Source organism: Trichomycterus rosablanca, chromosome 18 (assembly GCF_030014385.1).
Source record: "Trichomycterus rosablanca isolate fTriRos1 chromosome 18, fTriRos1.hap1, whole genome shotgun sequence".
NCBI lineage: Eukaryota > Metazoa > Chordata > Actinopteri > Siluriformes > Trichomycteridae > Trichomycterus > Trichomycterus rosablanca.
This window is the reverse complement of record NC_086005.1, coordinates 28,234,597-28,254,140: the sequence shown is the minus strand read 5'-3', so window position 1 is coordinate 28,254,140 and position 19,544 is coordinate 28,234,597. Positions and strand designations below refer to the sequence as shown.

Here is a 19,544-nt window from a genome sequence, read left to right as displayed (position 1 = left end):
TAGGCTACAACCCCCCACTACCATAACTAAACTGGCCTGCATCTAAATAAGGACTATGTTGTTAGAGTAACCAATAAACCAGTCGCTCAAAGGGTTGGTTGAAGGGCAGCATGTTGGGTTCAATTCCTTTCTGTGTGGAGTTAGCATGTTCTCCCTGTGTCCTCGTGGATTTCCTCCGGAAGCTCCGGTTTTCTCCCACAGTACAGATATGCAGTCAGGCTAATTTGAGCCGCTTAAATTGTGTAAAAAATTAAAGTGTGAGAGTGTGTGTTTTTGCCTTTTGATGTACTGGCGACCTGTCAGGGGTGTTTCCTGTCTTTTGCCTAATGAATTTGACCCACTGCGACACTGACCAGAATAAAGAGGCGCTAAAACAGACAGCGAACAAACGAGTGAATGTACTTTTTACTTTCTAACGTCTAAATCTAAATCATGTCTCAAACGGCATCTTGCTCCCTACTCTGTCTGCCCTACAAGCGTCCTGTCTGGACCAACCGCGACCCTGACCGGGCCCTATGTTTTAAAGACTACATTTTGGAAGTAAGAAAATAACAGTAAATAAGTAGTGCACTACTTAGTAAACAGAGTGTGATTTGGGACACACAGGCAACCGTTGCAGCAAATCAGAACGCGCCACTGGTACACGTGATTAAAAAACGCGATCTGATTGGCTAAGAGAGATGTCCGGGGTATTTTTTAAACCCTGCGAAAGGCTGCAAGAAGCTGGAATGACGTTCAGAGTCTGTATAAAGTTTTATTTTTAATCTATTTATTATCTGTTTGATCTTTTCTTATATAGTATGCATTATCTTCTAAGTTTAAACATTGTAATTTTGTAAATGCAATTAAATATTATTATTAAGCATAAAAAATGCAAGAATGCATGTATTGAGATGGTTAACATGAGTGTAATAGTATAAAGTGATTCATGATGATTATAAATATTATAATAATATAAATTTTATGATGATTATAAATATTATAAATGTTGTTGTACATGGTCTGATATCATGATGTCATGATCAGAATGATGCTGTTACTGAAAATGAATTAATGTCCAAATAAAGGTATAAAGTTGCTAAACTGATGCGTTTATTATATGTTTTATTTTTATTATATTATTGTTTTTTAGCAATTAAGCAGAGCCTTGCAGAGGAACCGTAGAAAGCATGGCAGCAGTCGACGGTGGGCCATCAAGGCCAGGAAGTCAGTAAAACCAGTATCTGACAGTCAAGTAAAGATGTGAGTATAATTACGCTGTGTTAGAGAACTGTTAGGGTGAGTAGGTCCATGTCGGGTATTGTATAAGGAAGGCCAGAAGAGGAAGCTTGTAATAATGCCTGTTATAAGAGAAAAGCAGTGGTATTGTATAAGGTTATGTATGAGGACAGTGCGACAGTGGTAAGATGTGGAGTAGGAGTGATGGATGGGTTTAAAATGAAGTTAGGACTGCATCGAGCGTCAGCTCTGAGTTTTTTCTTGTTTGCACTGGTCATGGACAGTCTTCATGGAATGTGATGTTGGCAGATGACACTGTGATTGGTAGCGAGAGTAGGGAGCAGGTTGACGAGAGCCTAGAGAGAAGGGGAATGAAAGTTGGTGTGGAGCGTGAGTAACCCGATGTGGCGACCCCTAACAGGAACAGCTCGGTGTTCAAGTCTTGTGTGCGTCAGTATCTTTGTAATCTTTTTTTTATTCATCTTTGTGGTTTCAGTAAAAAGACTCAAAATGACCCACCTGAGACAGAGCTGGTTGTGGAGACCAGACCCAGGAACAGTGTGGAACTCGTCTCCTCTTCGGGCGGTGGGTTCTTCTTTAATGCAGTGAGAAACAGAGTCTCTCAGGTAGGATTCAGTACTGAGTGCCAGGTCTGTGCCACGTTTTAGACCACTGGGTGTGAAATCTCATTCAGCTGTCTCGTTTAAAGGTCTGGACAAACGTTCGGAGCTTTTTCTTTTTTTGGAGAGCGTACGCCCAGAGAGTGGAGGTTCTTCACCAGAGAATGGAGGAACTTCAAAGCGAACTACGTCTGCTCCGGTCTAATGGTTTGGTTAGTGAAACTAAAGCCTGATTTTTTACATTAGAACCTTTAGATGGGTAACAAAGGTCACCAAAGCTCTTAGAAGGTGCAGCGGTGAAATACTCTCGCTCACCAGCGCTGAGCTCTTGAGCGCCAAATACAGGGATTCCTCATAAGTGCTGCAGTTACGCCCTCTGCTGGCTGATCAATTGTACTGCACAAGGACGGAGGATAACGGAGATTAGTGTGTGACTTTCTGTACACAATACTGATAAACCTGTTTGTGTGTGTTTTTTAAGATGCCTCAGGGGTGTAAATGTAACTGTGGACAGTCTGATGATGTCAAACCACAGCAGCATCAGCTCAGCTCTGTTGCTCCTCCTTTACTACCACCTCCTCCTCCACCTCCTCCTCCTCTTCCTCTTCCTCCCACTCCTTCAGCACCGACCATCAAAGCTCCAGAGAAGCCTTCAATCCCTAAAAAGAGAACACAGTCTACATTACAGGTACTCGCTCGAAAACTACAAAACTAAATCACAGCACGCTGTCAGTATAGTGTCATTAATAATAAAGGTGAACTGACCCTGCAGTGTTATAGAAGGAAATTCATTTATTTAAGTCTAAATGAGTCGAGTGGCTCTTTAAATGCCATAAAATCAACAAAAAGTCAACAGACTGTTCAGTACAATGTGGAATTGTGCATTATTTAGACACCGTCATTTAAAAACATAATCTAAACATATTCCTAAGCGGCTAACATTTCAGTATTGTCACACTAGGATGACAGAAAATAGCAACACGGGTCTGTTTACTTTAAAAATATTAATATTCGAATCTCGTCCCCAGCAGTGGATTGATGAGGTTGAATTGGGAGGAAAAGGGGGTAAAATGTATAAAAAGATAATCAATATGTCGCTATCAGCCAGTCGGGCATCTGCATGGCCGCGATTTGCAAACGTTTGATGAAGGGTGTGGCCGAAACAGCATAGCTTTTGGGAGGTGCACTTGCCGGTGCGCTCTCAGTGCAGGTCCCAAGCCCGGATAGAAATAGAAGAAGGGTTCCGTCAGGAAGGAAGTGGACCAGATCCACTGTAGTGACTCCTAAAACAGGGGATTTCAAACCCTAAGAGGGGTTGCGAGCCGAAAAAATGGGTCACAAAGACGATTAATAATTATTAAACTTGTACGTGAGCGCCCCTTTGTGGAGGCTTTATGTTACATGCTGTATATGAAAAATAAGATGCATTAAAATCATGCACAAAATGTGGGGCGCTTAAAATATATACAGGAGCAGCGAAAAGAGCAAATACGGTTCATATTTCATACCTGATCCTGTCCACTTTACCCTGTGTAGGAGAAGCAGGATGGATGTGCTGTGGTGACTCTCAAGGACCTCCAGGCTGTGCAGCTCAGAAAAGTTTCCGCCCACAAGAAAATTCGGGTAAGTAAATATTTCTATTTTATTAACTCGTCATTCTAATAATATTCAGCATAAAGCACGTTTACAAGATTGCTCAAGAGTCCCGTGGTGTTTTCCTGCAGTCTCCTGACGGTACACGATCCCCCCTGATCACACTGGCCGACCTACAGAAGGTGCGTCTGAGACGGACTCAGTTCAGCATCACGACGCCGACGAGACGAAGCCTCAGCCTCAGCAGGTGAGTTTCAGCGTGAGGTTTTACACTCGTGTCTGGTTCAGTAACAGGGTCAATTCTAGATCTTCTCCAGAACTGGGGTTTGTAAATATCGATTATATGTCAATATATATCAAGATATGATAAACAGCAGAGGTGTTTTTATTTATCTCTTGAAGGACACCAAGTCCCGTGAAGCTGCACCTACAGCTTAGAAAAGTCCACAGTGTCCGGTAAGTTCATCTGCATGTAATTATAATACAACCCCAAAGCAGAAAAAGTTGGGACAGCATGGAAGGTGCAAATAAAAATTAAAACACAGAGTTTCTTACATTGACTTTTATTTGATGTCAGACAGAATTAACTTGAGATATTTCATCTTTTATCTGCTCAACTTCATTTCCTTTATTAATAAACATCCATTCCTGCATTTCATACCTGCAACACAATCCAAAAAAGTTGGTACAGTAAAGCATTTACCGCTTTGTAATGTCGCCGTTCCTTTTCACCACTTAAAAGAGGTTTTGGCACCGAGTAGGCCGAGTGATTTAATGTTTCAGCTTTTATTTTGTCTCGTTCTTCCTGCAAACATGTCTTAAGATGTGCAACAGTAAGCGGGGTCGTCGTCGTTTCAAAATTCTCCACACGTTCTCTATTGGGGACGGGTCAGGACTGCAGGCAGGCCAGTCCAGTACCCGTACCCTCTCCTTCCGCAGCCACGCCTTTGTAATGTGTTGGTTTACATAGTCATGTTTTTTCCAAAAAAAAAAAGACCTGGAATGCTGATTCATCTGACCACAATACACGTTTCCACTGTGTGATGGTCCATCCTAGATGCCTCCCAGCCCAGAGAAGTCGATGCCGCTTCTGGACATGGTTAACATAAGGCTTCTTTTTTGTACAGTAAAGTTTTAAGTATGATTAGTGCAGTAACTCTGTATTGTAGAGCTGATAAAGGTTTGATAAACGAATCCCTCACCCAGGTGGTTATATCAGCTAGTGTTGAGTGGAGGTTCTTGATGCGGCGCCGTCTGAGGGATGGAAGATCACGAGCGTTCAGGTCAAGCTTGTGTCCTTGGCCTTTACGCACTGAAATTCCTCCTGATTCCTTGAATCATTTAATGATATTCTGCACTGTAGAGGGAGAACATGCAAACACTGCATTTTTATTTTATTTGCATTTTCCCTACTGTCCTAGCTTTTTCTGATTTGGGGTTGTACAAGTACAGACGACTGAGCACACTTTCAAATAAATCTCTTACACAAATACTGTGTGTTTATATCTCAGTAGGTCAGGAAACACCCCGCTGTGTAATAAAGAAAACGTCATGAAGGAATAAATCATCAGCAGGTGAGCAGCACTGTTTAATAATGTCACCTGATGAAGAAATGGATTAAATGTGACGTTTATCTGCAGTGTAAAAGTAGCCAAAATGTTTAGATTTTCATTTCAAATTTTGCTCCTTCCTGCATTCATTAATTAACTTCTTTTATATATTATATTTGTTGTATTTCAGGGTGCTTTTCTGACAGAATCTCAACCATTGAAGCCTGTTTATCGTTCTCTTATGGACTGTTGCACATATTTCTTGCTTTGTTCTGCACCCACTGTAGTTTTTTTTTATTTTGTTTGTTCTGGTGTGTTTCGATGTACTGCTTTAAATTGCAATGATGAATGTGTGTGTCTGAGTGAAAGTGATGATTGTAATGAAATATAAACATCACATCACTTTATGTCTGTTATACTGCCGTGTGTTTTGAAGCTTTCTACACTAGTGAGCTTAATTTTTTTTTAAAGAAACATGAAGTTCATGAACAAATAATGTGTATTTTTTTTTTTTTTTTTATGATTTAAATGTGTTTAAGTATTTGCAGTATTTAATCGTGTCTTTGTTTGGCTGTTTATTTTATTGTTTTTATGTCTTAATGTCTGTAATATCAATGTACAGAAAGTACTTCTATTTTAAAGGACCTTATGTAGGGCCGTGATCTGAAGGTCTCTGGTTCAAGCACAGCCACTGCCTGGTTGTCACTGTTGGGCCCCTGAGCAAGGCCCTTAACCCTCAATTGCTTGCATTGTATTCAGTCACAGTTGTTAGTGACTTTGAATAAAACTGTCTGCTAAATGCCATAAATGTCAATTTATTGTTTTATTTATTACAGAATGTGTGAAACTGCTCATTAATGATGGACATCAAAATCATATAAACAATATCAAATAAAAAAACAACTAATTACAGTTTAATAAATTATAATGTTATTATGTTAATAATAATAATAATATATATTATAAAAATAACAGTTTTATTAATTGTATACTCAAAACGTACTATATACAATCTGTACCTGTATCTGGGGCCAGTTGTAGCCTAGTGGTTAAGGTACTGGACCAGTGATCAGAGGGTCGCTGGTTCAAGCCCTACCACTGCCTGGTTGCTGCTGTTTGGCCCTTGAGCAAGGCCCTTAACCCTCAATTGCTCAGACTGTATACTGTAACTGTAATGTAAGTCGCTTTGGATAAAGGCGTCTGCTAAATGCTGAAAATGTAAATGTACCGAAGAGTAAACTTATTAGAAACTTATTACACAAGCACAACAAATACATATGATAAATAATTGAGTAAATACAGACTGAACATATAACTATGACACAAAATGCGGATATTTAAAATGAATTTTACTGCATTTTAAAGTAATTTAATCGCTTTCTGTTTAGTTTTGTGTCCGGAACCATTCCTGTAGCTGCGTGGTTTCGTCACGGTAACATTAGCTTGACGCCCTCTGGTCTGTTGTTTTGAGCCAGAATGGCGCTGCCCGTGAGCATCAGCTCGTTACTGCAGTCGGAATTAATCGAGGATTCTGTGTATAAAGATGAGGGGGTTTGTGTTTTAGGGATATTCGGGAAAAGTGCTTTGCAGTCCGGTTGCACCAAGGAGGCGCTGGTGAACGTTCTGGCGGATAAACACGTGTTTTCTGGGTTCGGGGTGAGAGGTGAGACGGACGGTGCTGATGTCGGTGCTTCTATTAAAGCTCATTACAGTCAGGAGAACCGGGTTCTGTATTTAGTGCTCACCTCGGTTCTCGATAACAGACAGCTCCTCCAAGCTTGTGAGACTTTAACAGTGGGACTGGGTCATGCAGAAGCCCATGAGTTTTGGAAAGGAGCAGAGAAGGATCACTGTTTACAGCTGCTCTTCCTGTTTTCTGTTTGCCATGTGTTGCTCCTGGTTCATCCCACCTGCTCATTCGATGTGACCTATGACCGCCTGTTTCGTGCCCTGGATGCCCTGCGCCAAAAAGCTCTACCTTTACTCCGAGGTGCCATAAAGGACTCCCCAGTGTCCAAAGAATGGAAGGCGAACTGCAGGCCTTGCCCCCCTCGCCTGCTGTTTGTGTTCCAGATGAACGGGGCGCTCCGGGTCAGCGGATCCGGCCTGGGCGGAAATGGGAATGAGACTGCCGGGAGTGACAAGCCAAAGAAACACTCGCCCAGGAGACGCCTGCAGCACGCCTTGGAGGACCAGATCTACCGGATCTTCCGCAAGAGCCGGGTCCTCACCAACCAGAGCAGCAACTGCCTGTTCACCGTGCCCTCCAACCAGGCTTTCGTCTACGTGGTCCCGGGTCCCGAGGAGGACCCCGTCGGCTCCCTGCTGGGCCAGCTGCGTGCCAACTGCGCCTTACGCGACTGCGACCCGAGCACGCCTGGTCCCGGACCGAGGCGCTACCAGCAGATGCGCCACTCCAACAGGCAGCCGTCGTTCAACCTCGACAGCGCAGGTTTGTTGTCCTCAGGGGGGCAGCTAGTGGACTGCACCCTGAAGGAGTTCCTCTGGCAGCACATCGATCTGGTCCTGAGCAAGAAAGGCTTCGACGACAGCGTGGGCCGCAACCCGCAGCCGGCTCACTTCGAGCTGCCCACCTACTCCAAGTGGGCGCACGTCGCCGCCAGGTTCTACCAGCTCACCATCGAATCCAGTGATGACGAAGCCTCGCTGAAGGTCCAGGGGCAGCTCAAGGTGCTCGAGGGCTTCCTGGACGCCGATGCCAAGTTCTCTGAGAACAGGTGTCAGAAGGCCCTGCCGCTGGCACACAGCGCGTACCAGTCCAACCTCCCTCACAACTACACGACCACGGTGCACAAGAACCAGCTGGCGCAGGCTCTGAGGGTGTACAGCCAGCACGCCAGGGGGGTGGCATTCCAGCGCTACGCCCTGCAGCTTCACGAGGACTGCTACAAGTTCTGGAGTAACGGGCACCAACTGTGTGAGGAGCGCAGCCTCACCGATCAGCACTGCGTACACAAGTTTCACCTCCTGCCCAAACCAGGTAAACTTTACTATAGGTTAGTTAGTGTAGTTTCCAGTTTCATGAAGATCCACAGCCAGTTCCTTGGACTCGTGGGCCATTAATAACACGTTTTACTTTGTCATTAGGGGTAATTAAATGTAGATTTATGGACAAAACAGCAACTAAATCTGTTTAAAATCAACACAAGTGCACAAAAGAGTTTAGAAAGTGAATTGACTTATTTACGACAGGTGAGAAGCCGGACCTGGACCACAACCCACCCATCCTCTACCACAACAGCAGGGGGCGCTCTACAAGTTCCTGTAACTGTGGCAGGAAGCAGGCACCTCGGGAAGATCCGTTCGACATCCAGTTTGCCAACTATGACTTTTATCTGGTCTGTAAATAATATTTAAACATTATATTGAGTCTAAATGAGGACGTTGATGTTAAACGGTCACTTTGTCCAGTCCGGGTGAAGCCGGCGATGAAACAGACCTTTGATGTGAGCAGTTTGATGATTAGGGCCTGTATAATATTCCTAATATTTCTCCCTTGTTTATGTTTTTATGTTTATTCTGTAATTCAGATGCTGGAGGAGAAGTGCTGCAGTAAATTGGACAGGATCAACTTCCCGGTGTTCCAGGCCAGCACGCCCGACCCGGCACCCGTCAGCGACGAGGCGACCGGACCCCAGGAGGCGCCCGCGTCCGAAGCCGAGCGTCTGAAAGAGAAAGAAACCATCACGAACACGCCCGGGGAGAGCACGAGCCTGAGTCTGGCGCTCAGCCTGGGTCAGTCCACGGGCAGCCTGGGTCCATATGGGGACGGCGCCGAGGGCCACGAGAAGAGGCCGAGCGTGGACAGACAGGCCTCCACGGTGGAGTACCTGCCCGGGATGCTCCACTCCGGATGTCCCAAAGGACTCCTCCCTAAATTCTCCAGCTGGTCCCTGGTTAAGCTCGGATCAGCTAAATCCTACAACAGCCTGGTGGGTTTGGAGCAGCCGGGTTTCCTCCCCGGCTCTGGATTTCTACTCCCCTGGGACGTGGTGATCCGGAGCCGCTCGGAGGACGACGCCAGCCTGACGGAGATTCTCGACGGCGGGGCGTCATCATGGCCGGCTCCCAACAAAGTGCCGACCGGAAAACGCGGCTCCGTCGGATTAGGGCGTGGCCGGAGGCGGGACGACGTCGCTCGCATGTACGTCGGCTTCGAGTACGAGGACGGCAGAGGCCGCCGCTTCTTCAGCTCCGGACCTGATAAAATAGTGAAGGTCCTCGGACAGGGTGGGGCCAAGGAGCCGGCCACACGGGCCCTCAACTCTGACATGCCTCTGTACATTCCATCGCCCGCCCAGGGTCGAGGGCTTAAACCTCACTACGCTCAGCTGATCCGCCTGTTTGTGGTGGTTCCTGATGCTTCGATTGAAATCACGCTCTGTCCACAGGTACAGTTTCTCACTTGTTATCCTCTTACTGCTAAAATTATTAGAGTCAAGTTGTTATTTTTAATTTGGGACATTGTAGCCTAGTGGTTAAGGTACTGGACTAGTAACCAGAAGGTTGCTGGTTCAAGCCCCACCACTGCCAGGTTGCTGCTGTTGGGCCCTTGAGCAAGGCCCTTAACCCTCAATTGCTTAGACTGTATACAGTCACAGTACTGTAAGTCGCTTTGGATAAAAGCGTCTGCTAAATGCTGAAAATGTAAATGTAATTTTCTTGATAATTGACGTCCGGAAAGGTGTTGCAGCTCATGCCAGACAGCTTTAATGACACGGGTTTAATCTCTTCTCAGTCGAATTTGAATTTATAATATTTATGCAAGGGTACGTTATTGTAAGTTATTGTTTATTTTGGGATATAGTGAGCAAATACAAGATAACTAGAAACTAGAGGAGGCTGACGGTGTCAATTAAGCATTTATATACACAACAAAAGTCTTAATTTATACTTATATACTCTTATTTAATAATATATATTTTTTCTTTAACCTCTCTGAACAGATTCAGCCGGGCGCCCCGCCGTGTCCCGTTTTCCACCCCGAGCAGGCGGAGGTCGTGCTGCCCCCCGACGGGATGTGGGTCCTACGATTCCCGTACTCCTACGTGACGGACCGCGGGCCGTGCTACCCCCCTAAAGAGAACACACCGCTGGCCAACTTCAGAGTGCTGAAGGGCATTTTGCGTGCCAACGCTGCCAGTTCCCCTGCACAATGATGCACACACACACACACAGCACTTTAATAAACGTACCGGCGAGTCGAATGAGACGTTTGGACTTTTTCTTTGTTACTGCTTCATGCTCAGCTGTAAAGATTTAATTATGAGACGCAGTTTTACTTAAGTTATGTTTAAAGTTTGGCATTTAAGTCATTTTGATAACCTGTACCTGTAAATTATGTTTGGATCTGATTTACAGCAAATAAATCTGATTGTTGCTGAAATACTTTTGGAGCTTTTGTTTTACTGCTAAAATACAAGAAACAAAATCATACTGTATGCGACACACTCACTGTCTGTGGTCTGTGTGATGTTTAACATGTCCTTTGTCTTCGCATGGGTTTCTTCTGGGTATTAAAGAAGCTTAACTCCCTAAAACATGCCAGCTGGTGAATTGGCTATGCAAAGCTGGGTAGGGATTTAAGAAAAAAGGGATAGACAGTAGCTGATATACTATACTGTAAAATAAAAAAGACCTTCATTATTATTATTATTATTAGAACATCCAGTATGATTTATATCATATTGTATTGTGCTTACTCTTGAGTGGAGCTTAAAAATATTTTTTATTATGACATAGAACCGTTCTTTAAATTTTATCACACGGGTTATAAATTGTGTTTTCTATATTGTTAATATGTACATTTATAAATTTGGTCCTAAGTGACCTTTCAGGTGATTTTAATAAGTATTAGATAGAACAGACAATGTCTATACAACCAAGTTTTGTGTATTTATCCAAGAATCGCGGTTTTACTTTTTTATTTGTCTGTATTTTAATACCAAACTAAATTTAGCTACTTTTATGGTTTCTTTCACCTCTTAAGATGGTGTGATTTGCTTTCCCCAAGTTGTGCAAAGTGTTTTGCAAGATAAAACTCGTATCCAAGATGTGTAAGTCATCATTTATTTTCATAAACTGTTTATGAAGCTTGATCAGGATCTCGGTGCTTCTGGACCCCAACTTAAAAATACTTGGGGCGGCAAAGTAGGTCAATATACGGCCCTTTCTGTGTGGAGTTTGCATGTTCTCCCTGTGTCTGGGACTCCACAAGTCCAAAGACATGCACTGATGGTGCTAGAAATCATCCCAAGTGTGTGTGTTGCTTTATCATGGTCATGGCTTCAAAGTGTGATTACCAAAATTGACAACATAGGGTGAAGCCAATTGTACTTAAACATTTGCATTAAACGCCCCACCATGATCAGGTTTACGGTGGGTGCTGAATCACACGGGAATACAAAGTAAAACTCAAGTCATCACGTACCCTCCACAAAGTGCTTAAACACAGGAATAAACTTACATACATATGCTTACGTGCATTATAACTCATTAATAGATGAATTAGGGTTTCATAATGAGTTATAATTCTAAATCTGGCCGTCATTAAGTTTAACTAACTAGGAATTACAAACACAAGCATAAGCTTTGGGTTGTATGAGCGCATCTACATTGGCTCGTTCGGCTTTCCGCATTAACCAATCAGATTGTTGTTGCTAAGCCTCCTGTGCATACTGATTGGTTGTTCTCGCTGCCACTCAAACAGGAGGCGGTGTGATGAGGCCGATGCGCCACGGTGCAGTATTTATATACAGACGCGCTTCTCCAAGCTGAGCTGCAAAATGGAGCGATTATTCCAACTTCATCTGCGGGGATGTTTGCGCCAAAACTGCGCCTGAATCCGTTACTCACTGAAGATCGCGGGTGGAGAGTCTAAAAACTCACGATTTTTCATTCAAAGGTAAATGAATCAAGTTCTGGTCTCCTCTGTATCATTCAGTGGATTGTTGCAGGTTGCTATGATGCATTAAAGTTTCAGCAAGAAGGGCATGGGTTCGAACCCCCGACCGGACCTTCAGGGTCCTTTCTGTGTGCAGTTTGCATGTTGTTCCTGTGTTCGGGTTTCCTCCGGGTGCTCCGGTTTTACTCCACAAGTCCGAAGACATGCAGTGGAGCGATTAGAAATTATCCCAGGTGTGTGTGTGTGTGTGTTGCTTAATCTTGGTCAGGGTCACAGTGGGTCTGTAACCCACCCTGGACAGGATGCCAATCCATCGTGGTGCCTCGGCCACACCACAATCAGCAAATCATGTCTGTAGGTAGACGCCCGACCGGCTGATAGCAGCGCTGGGGATTCGAACCCTGCATCCCATGGATAATTCCATCCTTCATACTCATTATGCAAAAAGACTCGTAAAACAGAATAGACCACATTCCTCAACGTTAAATGCCAGTGCAGTTTGCATGTTCTCCCTGCGTTCATGTGGGTTTCCTACAGGTGCTCCGGTTTCCTTACACAAGCTCAGAAGTACTACAAATTGCCCTAAGTGTGTGTGTGTGTGTGTGTGTGTGTGTGTGTTGCTTTATTTTGGTCAGGGTCTGGTCACCCCTGGCATCACTAAGTACAATGCTGTAACCCACCCTGGACAGCCATACCACAATCAGCAAATCATGTCTGTATGTAGACGCCTGACCGGCCGATAGCACAGATTATACAAAATCACTCTCCCATAGGACAAAATAGACCACATTCCTCAATGATAAATGCTGAGAAGTTAGAACTCACAACCTTGTGATTTCTACCACTTTCTGGATTCATTTGAACCTCTGTCCTCTTGCAGCAGGGCTCCTTCCTCTCTCGAGCTTCACCACGGCCCTCACCTGTGTCCTCCGCTGCTTCCCCTGCGAGCCATCCTGGTCGGACCGGCCGTTCCTGCTCCGCTCCCGCGCCGTCTCGCCCGCCGGTACCACCATGACGCGCTCCAAGACCTTCCAGGCCTACCTGCCCAACTGCCATCGAACCTACAGCTGCATCCACTGCAGGGCTCACCTGGCCAACCACGACGAGCTCATCTCCAAGGTTGGCACCATCCACTGAGCTCGGTTATATCCATGCACTGATCAACCACCTCCTCGTTTCTACACTCCCTGTCCATTTTATCAGCTCCACTTACCATATAGAAGCACTTTGTAGTTCTACAATTACTGACTGTAGTCCATCTGTTTCTCTGCATGCTTTGTTACCCCCTTTCATGCTGTTCTTCAATGGTCAGGACCCCCACAGAGCAGGTATTATTTAGGTGGTGGATGATTCTCAGCACAGCAGTGACACTGACATGGTGGTGGTGTGTTAGTGTGTGTTGTGCTGGTATGAGTGGATCAGACACAGCAGCGCTGCTGGAGTTTTTAAATACCGTGTCCACTCACTGTCCACTCTATTAGACACTCCTACCTAGTCGGTCCACCTTGTAGATGTAAAGTCAGAGACGATCGCTCATCTATTGCTGCTGTTTGAGTCGGTCATCTTCTAGACCTTCATCAGTGGTCACAGGACGGCTGGATATTTTTGGTTGGTGGACTATTTTCAGTCCAGCAGTGACAGTGAGGTGAATCCCCACACTGACAGATAAATAAATCAAATATAATATTATGTCTGTATGTTGCTGCATGACCCTGATACAGAGTGTGTGTGAGTGTGTGTGTGTGTGTGTGTGTGTGTGTGTGTGAGTGTGAGTGTGTGTGTGTGTGTGTGTTGTGGCATGTCTATGATTATCTGAGTTCCCCGTGTTGAGCAGAATGTAGGTCAGTGGGACACACCAGCATCCTGGCAGATTAAACGAAGCCGCTCGGGCTTTGAGGGCCACAAGCTGTAACTGGCATCACAGCGATCGCTAATTGCCCACGTCCGGGCATTAGGAATAAAATCCAGATTAGCTTTACTAATCCCTAAACTTTTGAGCTCTACTGCTACTGCTACTAATAATAATAATAATTAATCATTCATTCATTCGTCGCTGTATCCTGGTCAGGCCGCCAGTCCATCACATGGCAGAGCTCCAATTGGGCTCGAGTTAGCCTGACTGCACATCTTTGGACTTGTGGGTGGAAACCGGAGCACCTGGAGGAAACCCACGCGAGCATAGGACACAAGGAGAACATGCAAACTCCACACAGAAAGAACTCTTCTTGCTGTGAGATGATCGCGCTACCCACTAGTACAGTTATTATTACATTATTATTATTAGTGTGCATGTCAACACAGTAACACAAGGCTGCTGATAAATCAGATCTCACTTTACTTGTTTTATTCTATTTTCTAACTATATTTTTTACTTTTTATTTTACAGTCTTTTCAAGGAAGTCAGGGCAGAGCGTACCTGTTCAATTCTGTGTAAGTGTAAACCTCTGTTCATCTTTTATACACACTAGAAGCATCGTCGTCCAAACACTAGTACTAAGGTGATGGACCACCGCGAGCCACCGGTGCACCACCATACCCAGCACACAGAGTCAGACTTTTTTGGGGGTTCTGGAGGAATCTGTACTGTACATGTCCCGTCTCTCCCTTCCTCAGGGTGAATATTGGTTGTGGGCCGGCGGAGGAGAGGGTGCTGCTTACAGGCCTTCATGCCGTGGCGGACATCTACTGTGAGAACTGTAAAACCACCTTAGGATGGAAATATGTGAGTCCTTGATGATGATGCTCTTCCACTGAGCAGTTACACTCACCGAGAGCAAAATACACACAGTTTTGCTTACAGGACAACGGCTGTGTTCCAAATAGCTACTCGTATACTGATGGGGCTCTGAATCAGTATGTAGTATACACTACAAGTAGTGTGAGTGTAGTACAGAGGATATACTGAATGCAGTATACAGTATATACTGTACACTATGTATTATATACTAAATGTAGTATGCAGTATATACTGAGCGTAGTATGAAGTGTACAGTATATAGTATACATACTGAATGTAGTATGCAGTATATACTGAGTGTAGTATGCAGTAAACAGTATACGTACTGAATGTAGTATACCATACATACAGTATGCACTATATACTGGGTGTAGTATACAGTATATACTGAGTGTAGTATACCATATATACTGAGTGTAGTACGCAGTATACATTACACATACTAAGTGTACAGTATTATACAGTATATACACTATGCAGTATATACTGTGTATAGTATATACTAAGTGTAGTATACAGTATACGTACTGAATGTAGTGTACCATATATACAGTATACGTACTGAATGTAGTGTACCATATATACAGTATACGTACTGAATGTAGTGTACCATATATACAGTATACGTACTGAATGTAGTGTACCATATATACAGTATACGTACTGAATGTAGTGTACCATATATACAGTATACGTACTGAATGTAGTGTACCATATATACAGTATACGTACTGAATGTAGTGTACCATATATACAGTATACGTACTGAATGTAGTGTACCATATATACAGTATGCACTATATACTGAGTGTAGTATACAGTAGATATCGAATGTTGTATACAGTATATACTTAGTGCAGGACAGAGTATATACTGAATGTAGTATGCAGTATACATAATAGACTCAGTATACAGCATATACTAAGTGCAGTATGCAGTATATAGTGTGATACTGGCACAAATGCATTTTATCTATTTTAAAAAGTCCAGATTCTCTTTCGTCTGTAATTCTTCTGGTGTTTATATTGAGGAGAGTGTGTATAGTGTGTATAATGTGTATAGTGTGTATAATGTGGTCAGTAAACCTGTCCGCTGAAACGTGGCTGCTGCTTCATTTTATAGCTGGTGCGTTTGATCGGCAGCTACTCATGATGACTCTCTCCTCCCGTTAGGAACACGCCTTTGAGAGCAGTCAGAAGTACAAGGAGGGCAAGTTCATCATCGAGCTCGCCCACATGATCAAGGACAACGGGTGGGACTGACGCCCCCCTCTCCCCCCATCGACTCGTACACGAAATCTCACCCTCCTGACCTGATCCTGACCTGATGATGTGATGTGTGATCAGCGCTGTCTCCCTCCTGTTATCTTTAATTCCTTCAGGATCAGCACAGAATCCATCGACCTGTCGATCTTTCTATCATGTATTGGTGAGATTGTGGGATTGTCAGCGTCACATGGAGGCTCTGAAAGCTTTTTGAGGCGGTTGTGCGTGTGTGTGTGTGTGTGTGTGTGTGTTCATGAGCAAATGTGGCGCACCCGTGTAGCACATTCATGCCTGCATAAAGATAAAGAAAGCAGATATTTAGAGGAGGTAGGTTTCCAAAAAAGCTTTTGTTGTCACACTTGCTGATTTCCTCAGTGGCTGGATCCATGGAGAATAGCCTTAGTGACCGATAAAGAAGCCGACAGGGTTAAGGGCCTTGCTCAAGAGCCCAACGGTGGCTGCACTAGACCACCACTGTCCCACATGATGATAAAGTGGCACATGCTAAAGTATTAGGTCTCCTATCAAGAGACTCATCTGTTCCCGATTTGCACAATTTATTTATAAACGTATTTATTGATTATTGGTTCGGACGTCGATCCCTGGGTCAAACCTGCGGCTCCTCTGACGTCTTTCAGTAGTAGCGCCTTCGTTTAGTTTATGATATACATGTGGCTCTGACGTGGGTTCATCCTGAATCTGGTTTGTTTTGGTTTTGTGATGGACCGAATGCTTCTCATATTACTTTAGTTACTGGGAATGATGGGAACAGGGTTTGGGCCATGCCCAAACAAATAAATACACAAGCGAAGGCGAAAACCCTGGACGTAACCAAAGACTTCTCAGTCTGCGCTGTACGCTGACCGAAACGTGTCGTGTGTGTCCAGTTTAATTTGCATCTTTGTGTGAGGACTTTACATTTGATCCTGTGTTAATGTTCTGTGTCGATTAATGTTGCTTTACTTTCTAATTACACAAACACACACAGTGTTGTGTCTGTGGGCCTGTTATAATTAAACTTTGTTTGTTTACAATTTGTAAATGTTTCCTAAATAGGAAAAGTCAATATTGCATTATTATTAATAAAGTTTAAATAAAAATTTGTGGCTTTTTGTGCATTTTTTTATTTTTAATTACAAAATCAGTTCTTTTAACTGTAATAAATGCTGCGTGTGATTTGTGTACAAAGGAAAAGCAAACACACACAGTCCTCAAAGCCTTTTCAACAGGGGAACCAGACACCCATGTGTGTGTGTGTGTGTGTGTTTAGTAAATGGAGGTGATGGAACCAGGCAACCAGATGATAAGCATCCTCTCCAGGCCCTGATGCCACAGGCGACCGTGAATATCTAATAATGTCTGTTTACTAGCAGAGATGAAACCATGATGCTGTTTTTGAGTTTTTAATCAGGAATACAATCAGGTCCCTGCAGCTCATATTTAAAGTCTATGGCGTCACATCAGGCCCCATCATGCACCACCCTACAGTGTTTAACAGCATATTCATCATCGACTGTGGCCAGTGTACTAAGAAAGCTTTCAGTCCGAAGCTTTAAAGCTTTTTCCGGCCTAGACAAAGCATAAAATACTAGTAATCCATCCGTCCGTCTGTCCGTCCGTCCGTCTATCTATCTATTTGTATCTATTTGTATATCTATCTACAGGGGTTGGACAAAATAACTGAAACACCTGTCATTTTAGTGTGGGAGGTTTCATGGCTAAATTGGACCAGTCTGGTGGCCAATCTTCATTAATTGCACATTGCACCAGTAAGAGCAGAGTGTGAAGGTTCAATTAGCAGGGTAAGAGCACAGTTTTGCTCAAAATATTGCAATGCACACAACATTATGGGTGACATACCAGAGTTCAAAAGAGGACAAATTGTTGGTGCACGTCTTGCTGGCGCATCTGTGACCAAGACAGCAAGTCTTTGTGATGTATCAAGAGCCACGGTATCCAGGGTAATGTCAGCATACCACCAAGAAGGACAAACCACATCCAACAGGATTAACTGTGGACGCAAGAGGAAGCTGTCTGAACATGAGGCTGTGGACAATGTGAAACATGTATTGTTCTCTGATGAGTCCACCTTTACTGTTTTCCCCACATCCAGGAGAGTTACGGTGTGGAGAAGCCCCAAAGAAGCGTACCACCCAGACTGTTGCATGCCCAGAGTGAAGCATGGGGGTGGATCAGTGATGGTTTGGGCTGCCATATCATGGCATTCCCTTGGCCCAATACTTGTGCTAGATGGGCGCGTCACTGCCAAGGACTACCGAACCATTCTGGAGGACCATGTGCATCCAATGGCGGTGCCGTGTATCAGGATGACAATGCACCAATACACACAGCAAGACTGGTGAAAGATTGGTTTGATGAACATGAAAGGGAAGTTGAACATCTCCCATGGCCTGCACAGTCACCAGATCTAAATATTATTGAGCCACTTTGGGGTGTTTTGGAGAAGCGAGTCAGGAAACGTTTTCCTCCACCAGCATCACGTAGTGACCTGGCCACTATCCTGCAAGAAGAATGGCTTAAAATCCCTCTGACCACTGTGCAGGACTTGTATATGTCATTTCCAAGACGAATTGACGCTGTATTGGCCGCAAAAGGAGGCCCTACACCATACTAATAAATTATTGTGGTCTAAAACCAGGTGTTTCAGTTATTTTGTCCAACCCCTGTATCTACTGTATCTGTCTATCTATTTGTATATCTATCCGTCTGTCTGTCTATCTGTCTATCTATAACATTCCTAGTAACAATCAAAAGGCACACACACACACAGTGTAATGTCTAATATCTTCAATTATCCTGACTGCATGTCTTCGTACTTGTGGAAGGAAACCGGAGCGCCCAGAGGAAACCAACACGGACACAGGGAGAACATGCAAAACTCCACACAGAAAGTACCCTGGCAATCGAACCGCCATGATGATGAAAAGATGTTTGATGAGTTAATGATGTCTGCACTGTTTAACATCATCATACACACTGTGACGTGTGTGTACTTAATAAATCAGTGCACTGAAGGGAACCGTGGTTTGTTGTATAAACATGTATAAACAGCTATTTTATTTGTTCATATATAATTTATTTCACTGATTTTAGAGATGATTGATTAAAAAAACAGATTTAAACAGCAACACTGAACAGAAACAATTTTGAAAAATTGAGAGAAGTAAAAAAAATTAAGCCTGTACTGCCACCTACTGGTAACGTTTATCATTACACGCTTATATGATGTTTAATTTATTATCATTTTAAAATAATTTATTTATTCATGTATTGATTTTCACTCACCACTTTATCCTGTTAAGAGTCACAGTTCGTCCGGAGTCTACTGATAAAACACTGGGCATGCCAGTATTGCCACACATTCGCAGGTTGCCCATGGCGTGAGTACCTACCCAAACCATGCCATGTTGGCGTTTACACTGTTTACTGCAGCACGACTGTTTCTTACTGCAGCAGTGCTGTTTGTGTGTTCGAAGCTTACACACATTCATCAGTGTTATTTTTACAATACTATGTACACTAGATGGTAAAAGCACTAAAATATTTGCAGTCTTGTGTCGATTCTCTTGCAACGTTTGGAACACAGTGGTGAGCCACCAGCCATCATTGGTGGAT

The 19,544-nt window shown here is 43.8% G+C and overlaps 3 protein-coding genes across 3 annotated transcripts; all 3 read left to right on the top strand.

Moving 5' to 3' along the window:
* The first annotated feature begins 1,940 nt into the window (after positions 1 to 1,940).
* prr11 (proline rich 11) lies at positions 1,941 to 5,296 on the top strand. Its single transcript, XM_063014587.1, has 7 exons — positions 1,941 to 2,050; positions 2,320 to 2,526; positions 3,375 to 3,461; positions 3,563 to 3,678; positions 3,834 to 3,887; positions 4,943 to 5,005; positions 5,172 to 5,296. The coding sequence occupies exons 1-6, from the start codon at positions 2,003 to 2,005 to the stop codon at positions 4,992 to 4,994; spliced, it is 564 nt and encodes a 187-aa protein (XP_062870657.1). The 5' UTR covers positions 1,941 to 2,002; the 3' UTR covers positions 4,995 to 5,005; positions 5,172 to 5,296.
* Positions 5,297 to 6,446: 1,150 nt separating this feature from the next.
* smg8 (SMG8 nonsense mediated mRNA decay factor) lies at positions 6,447 to 10,388 on the top strand. Its single transcript, XM_063013874.1, has 4 exons — positions 6,447 to 7,982; positions 8,195 to 8,340; positions 8,533 to 9,393; positions 9,949 to 10,388. The coding sequence occupies exons 1-4, from the start codon at positions 6,458 to 6,460 to the stop codon at positions 10,159 to 10,161; spliced, it is 2,745 nt and encodes a 914-aa protein (XP_062869944.1). The 5' UTR covers positions 6,447 to 6,457; the 3' UTR covers positions 10,162 to 10,388.
* Positions 10,389 to 12,830: 2,442 nt separating this feature from the next.
* ypel2a (yippee-like 2a) lies at positions 12,831 to 16,977 on the top strand. Its single transcript, XM_063014180.1, has 4 exons — positions 12,831 to 13,025; positions 14,293 to 14,336; positions 14,520 to 14,628; positions 15,816 to 16,977. The coding sequence occupies exons 1-4, from the start codon at positions 12,918 to 12,920 to the stop codon at positions 15,903 to 15,905; spliced, it is 351 nt and encodes a 116-aa protein (XP_062870250.1). The 5' UTR covers positions 12,831 to 12,917; the 3' UTR covers positions 15,906 to 16,977.
* Positions 16,978 to 19,544: the final 2,567 nt, after the last annotated feature.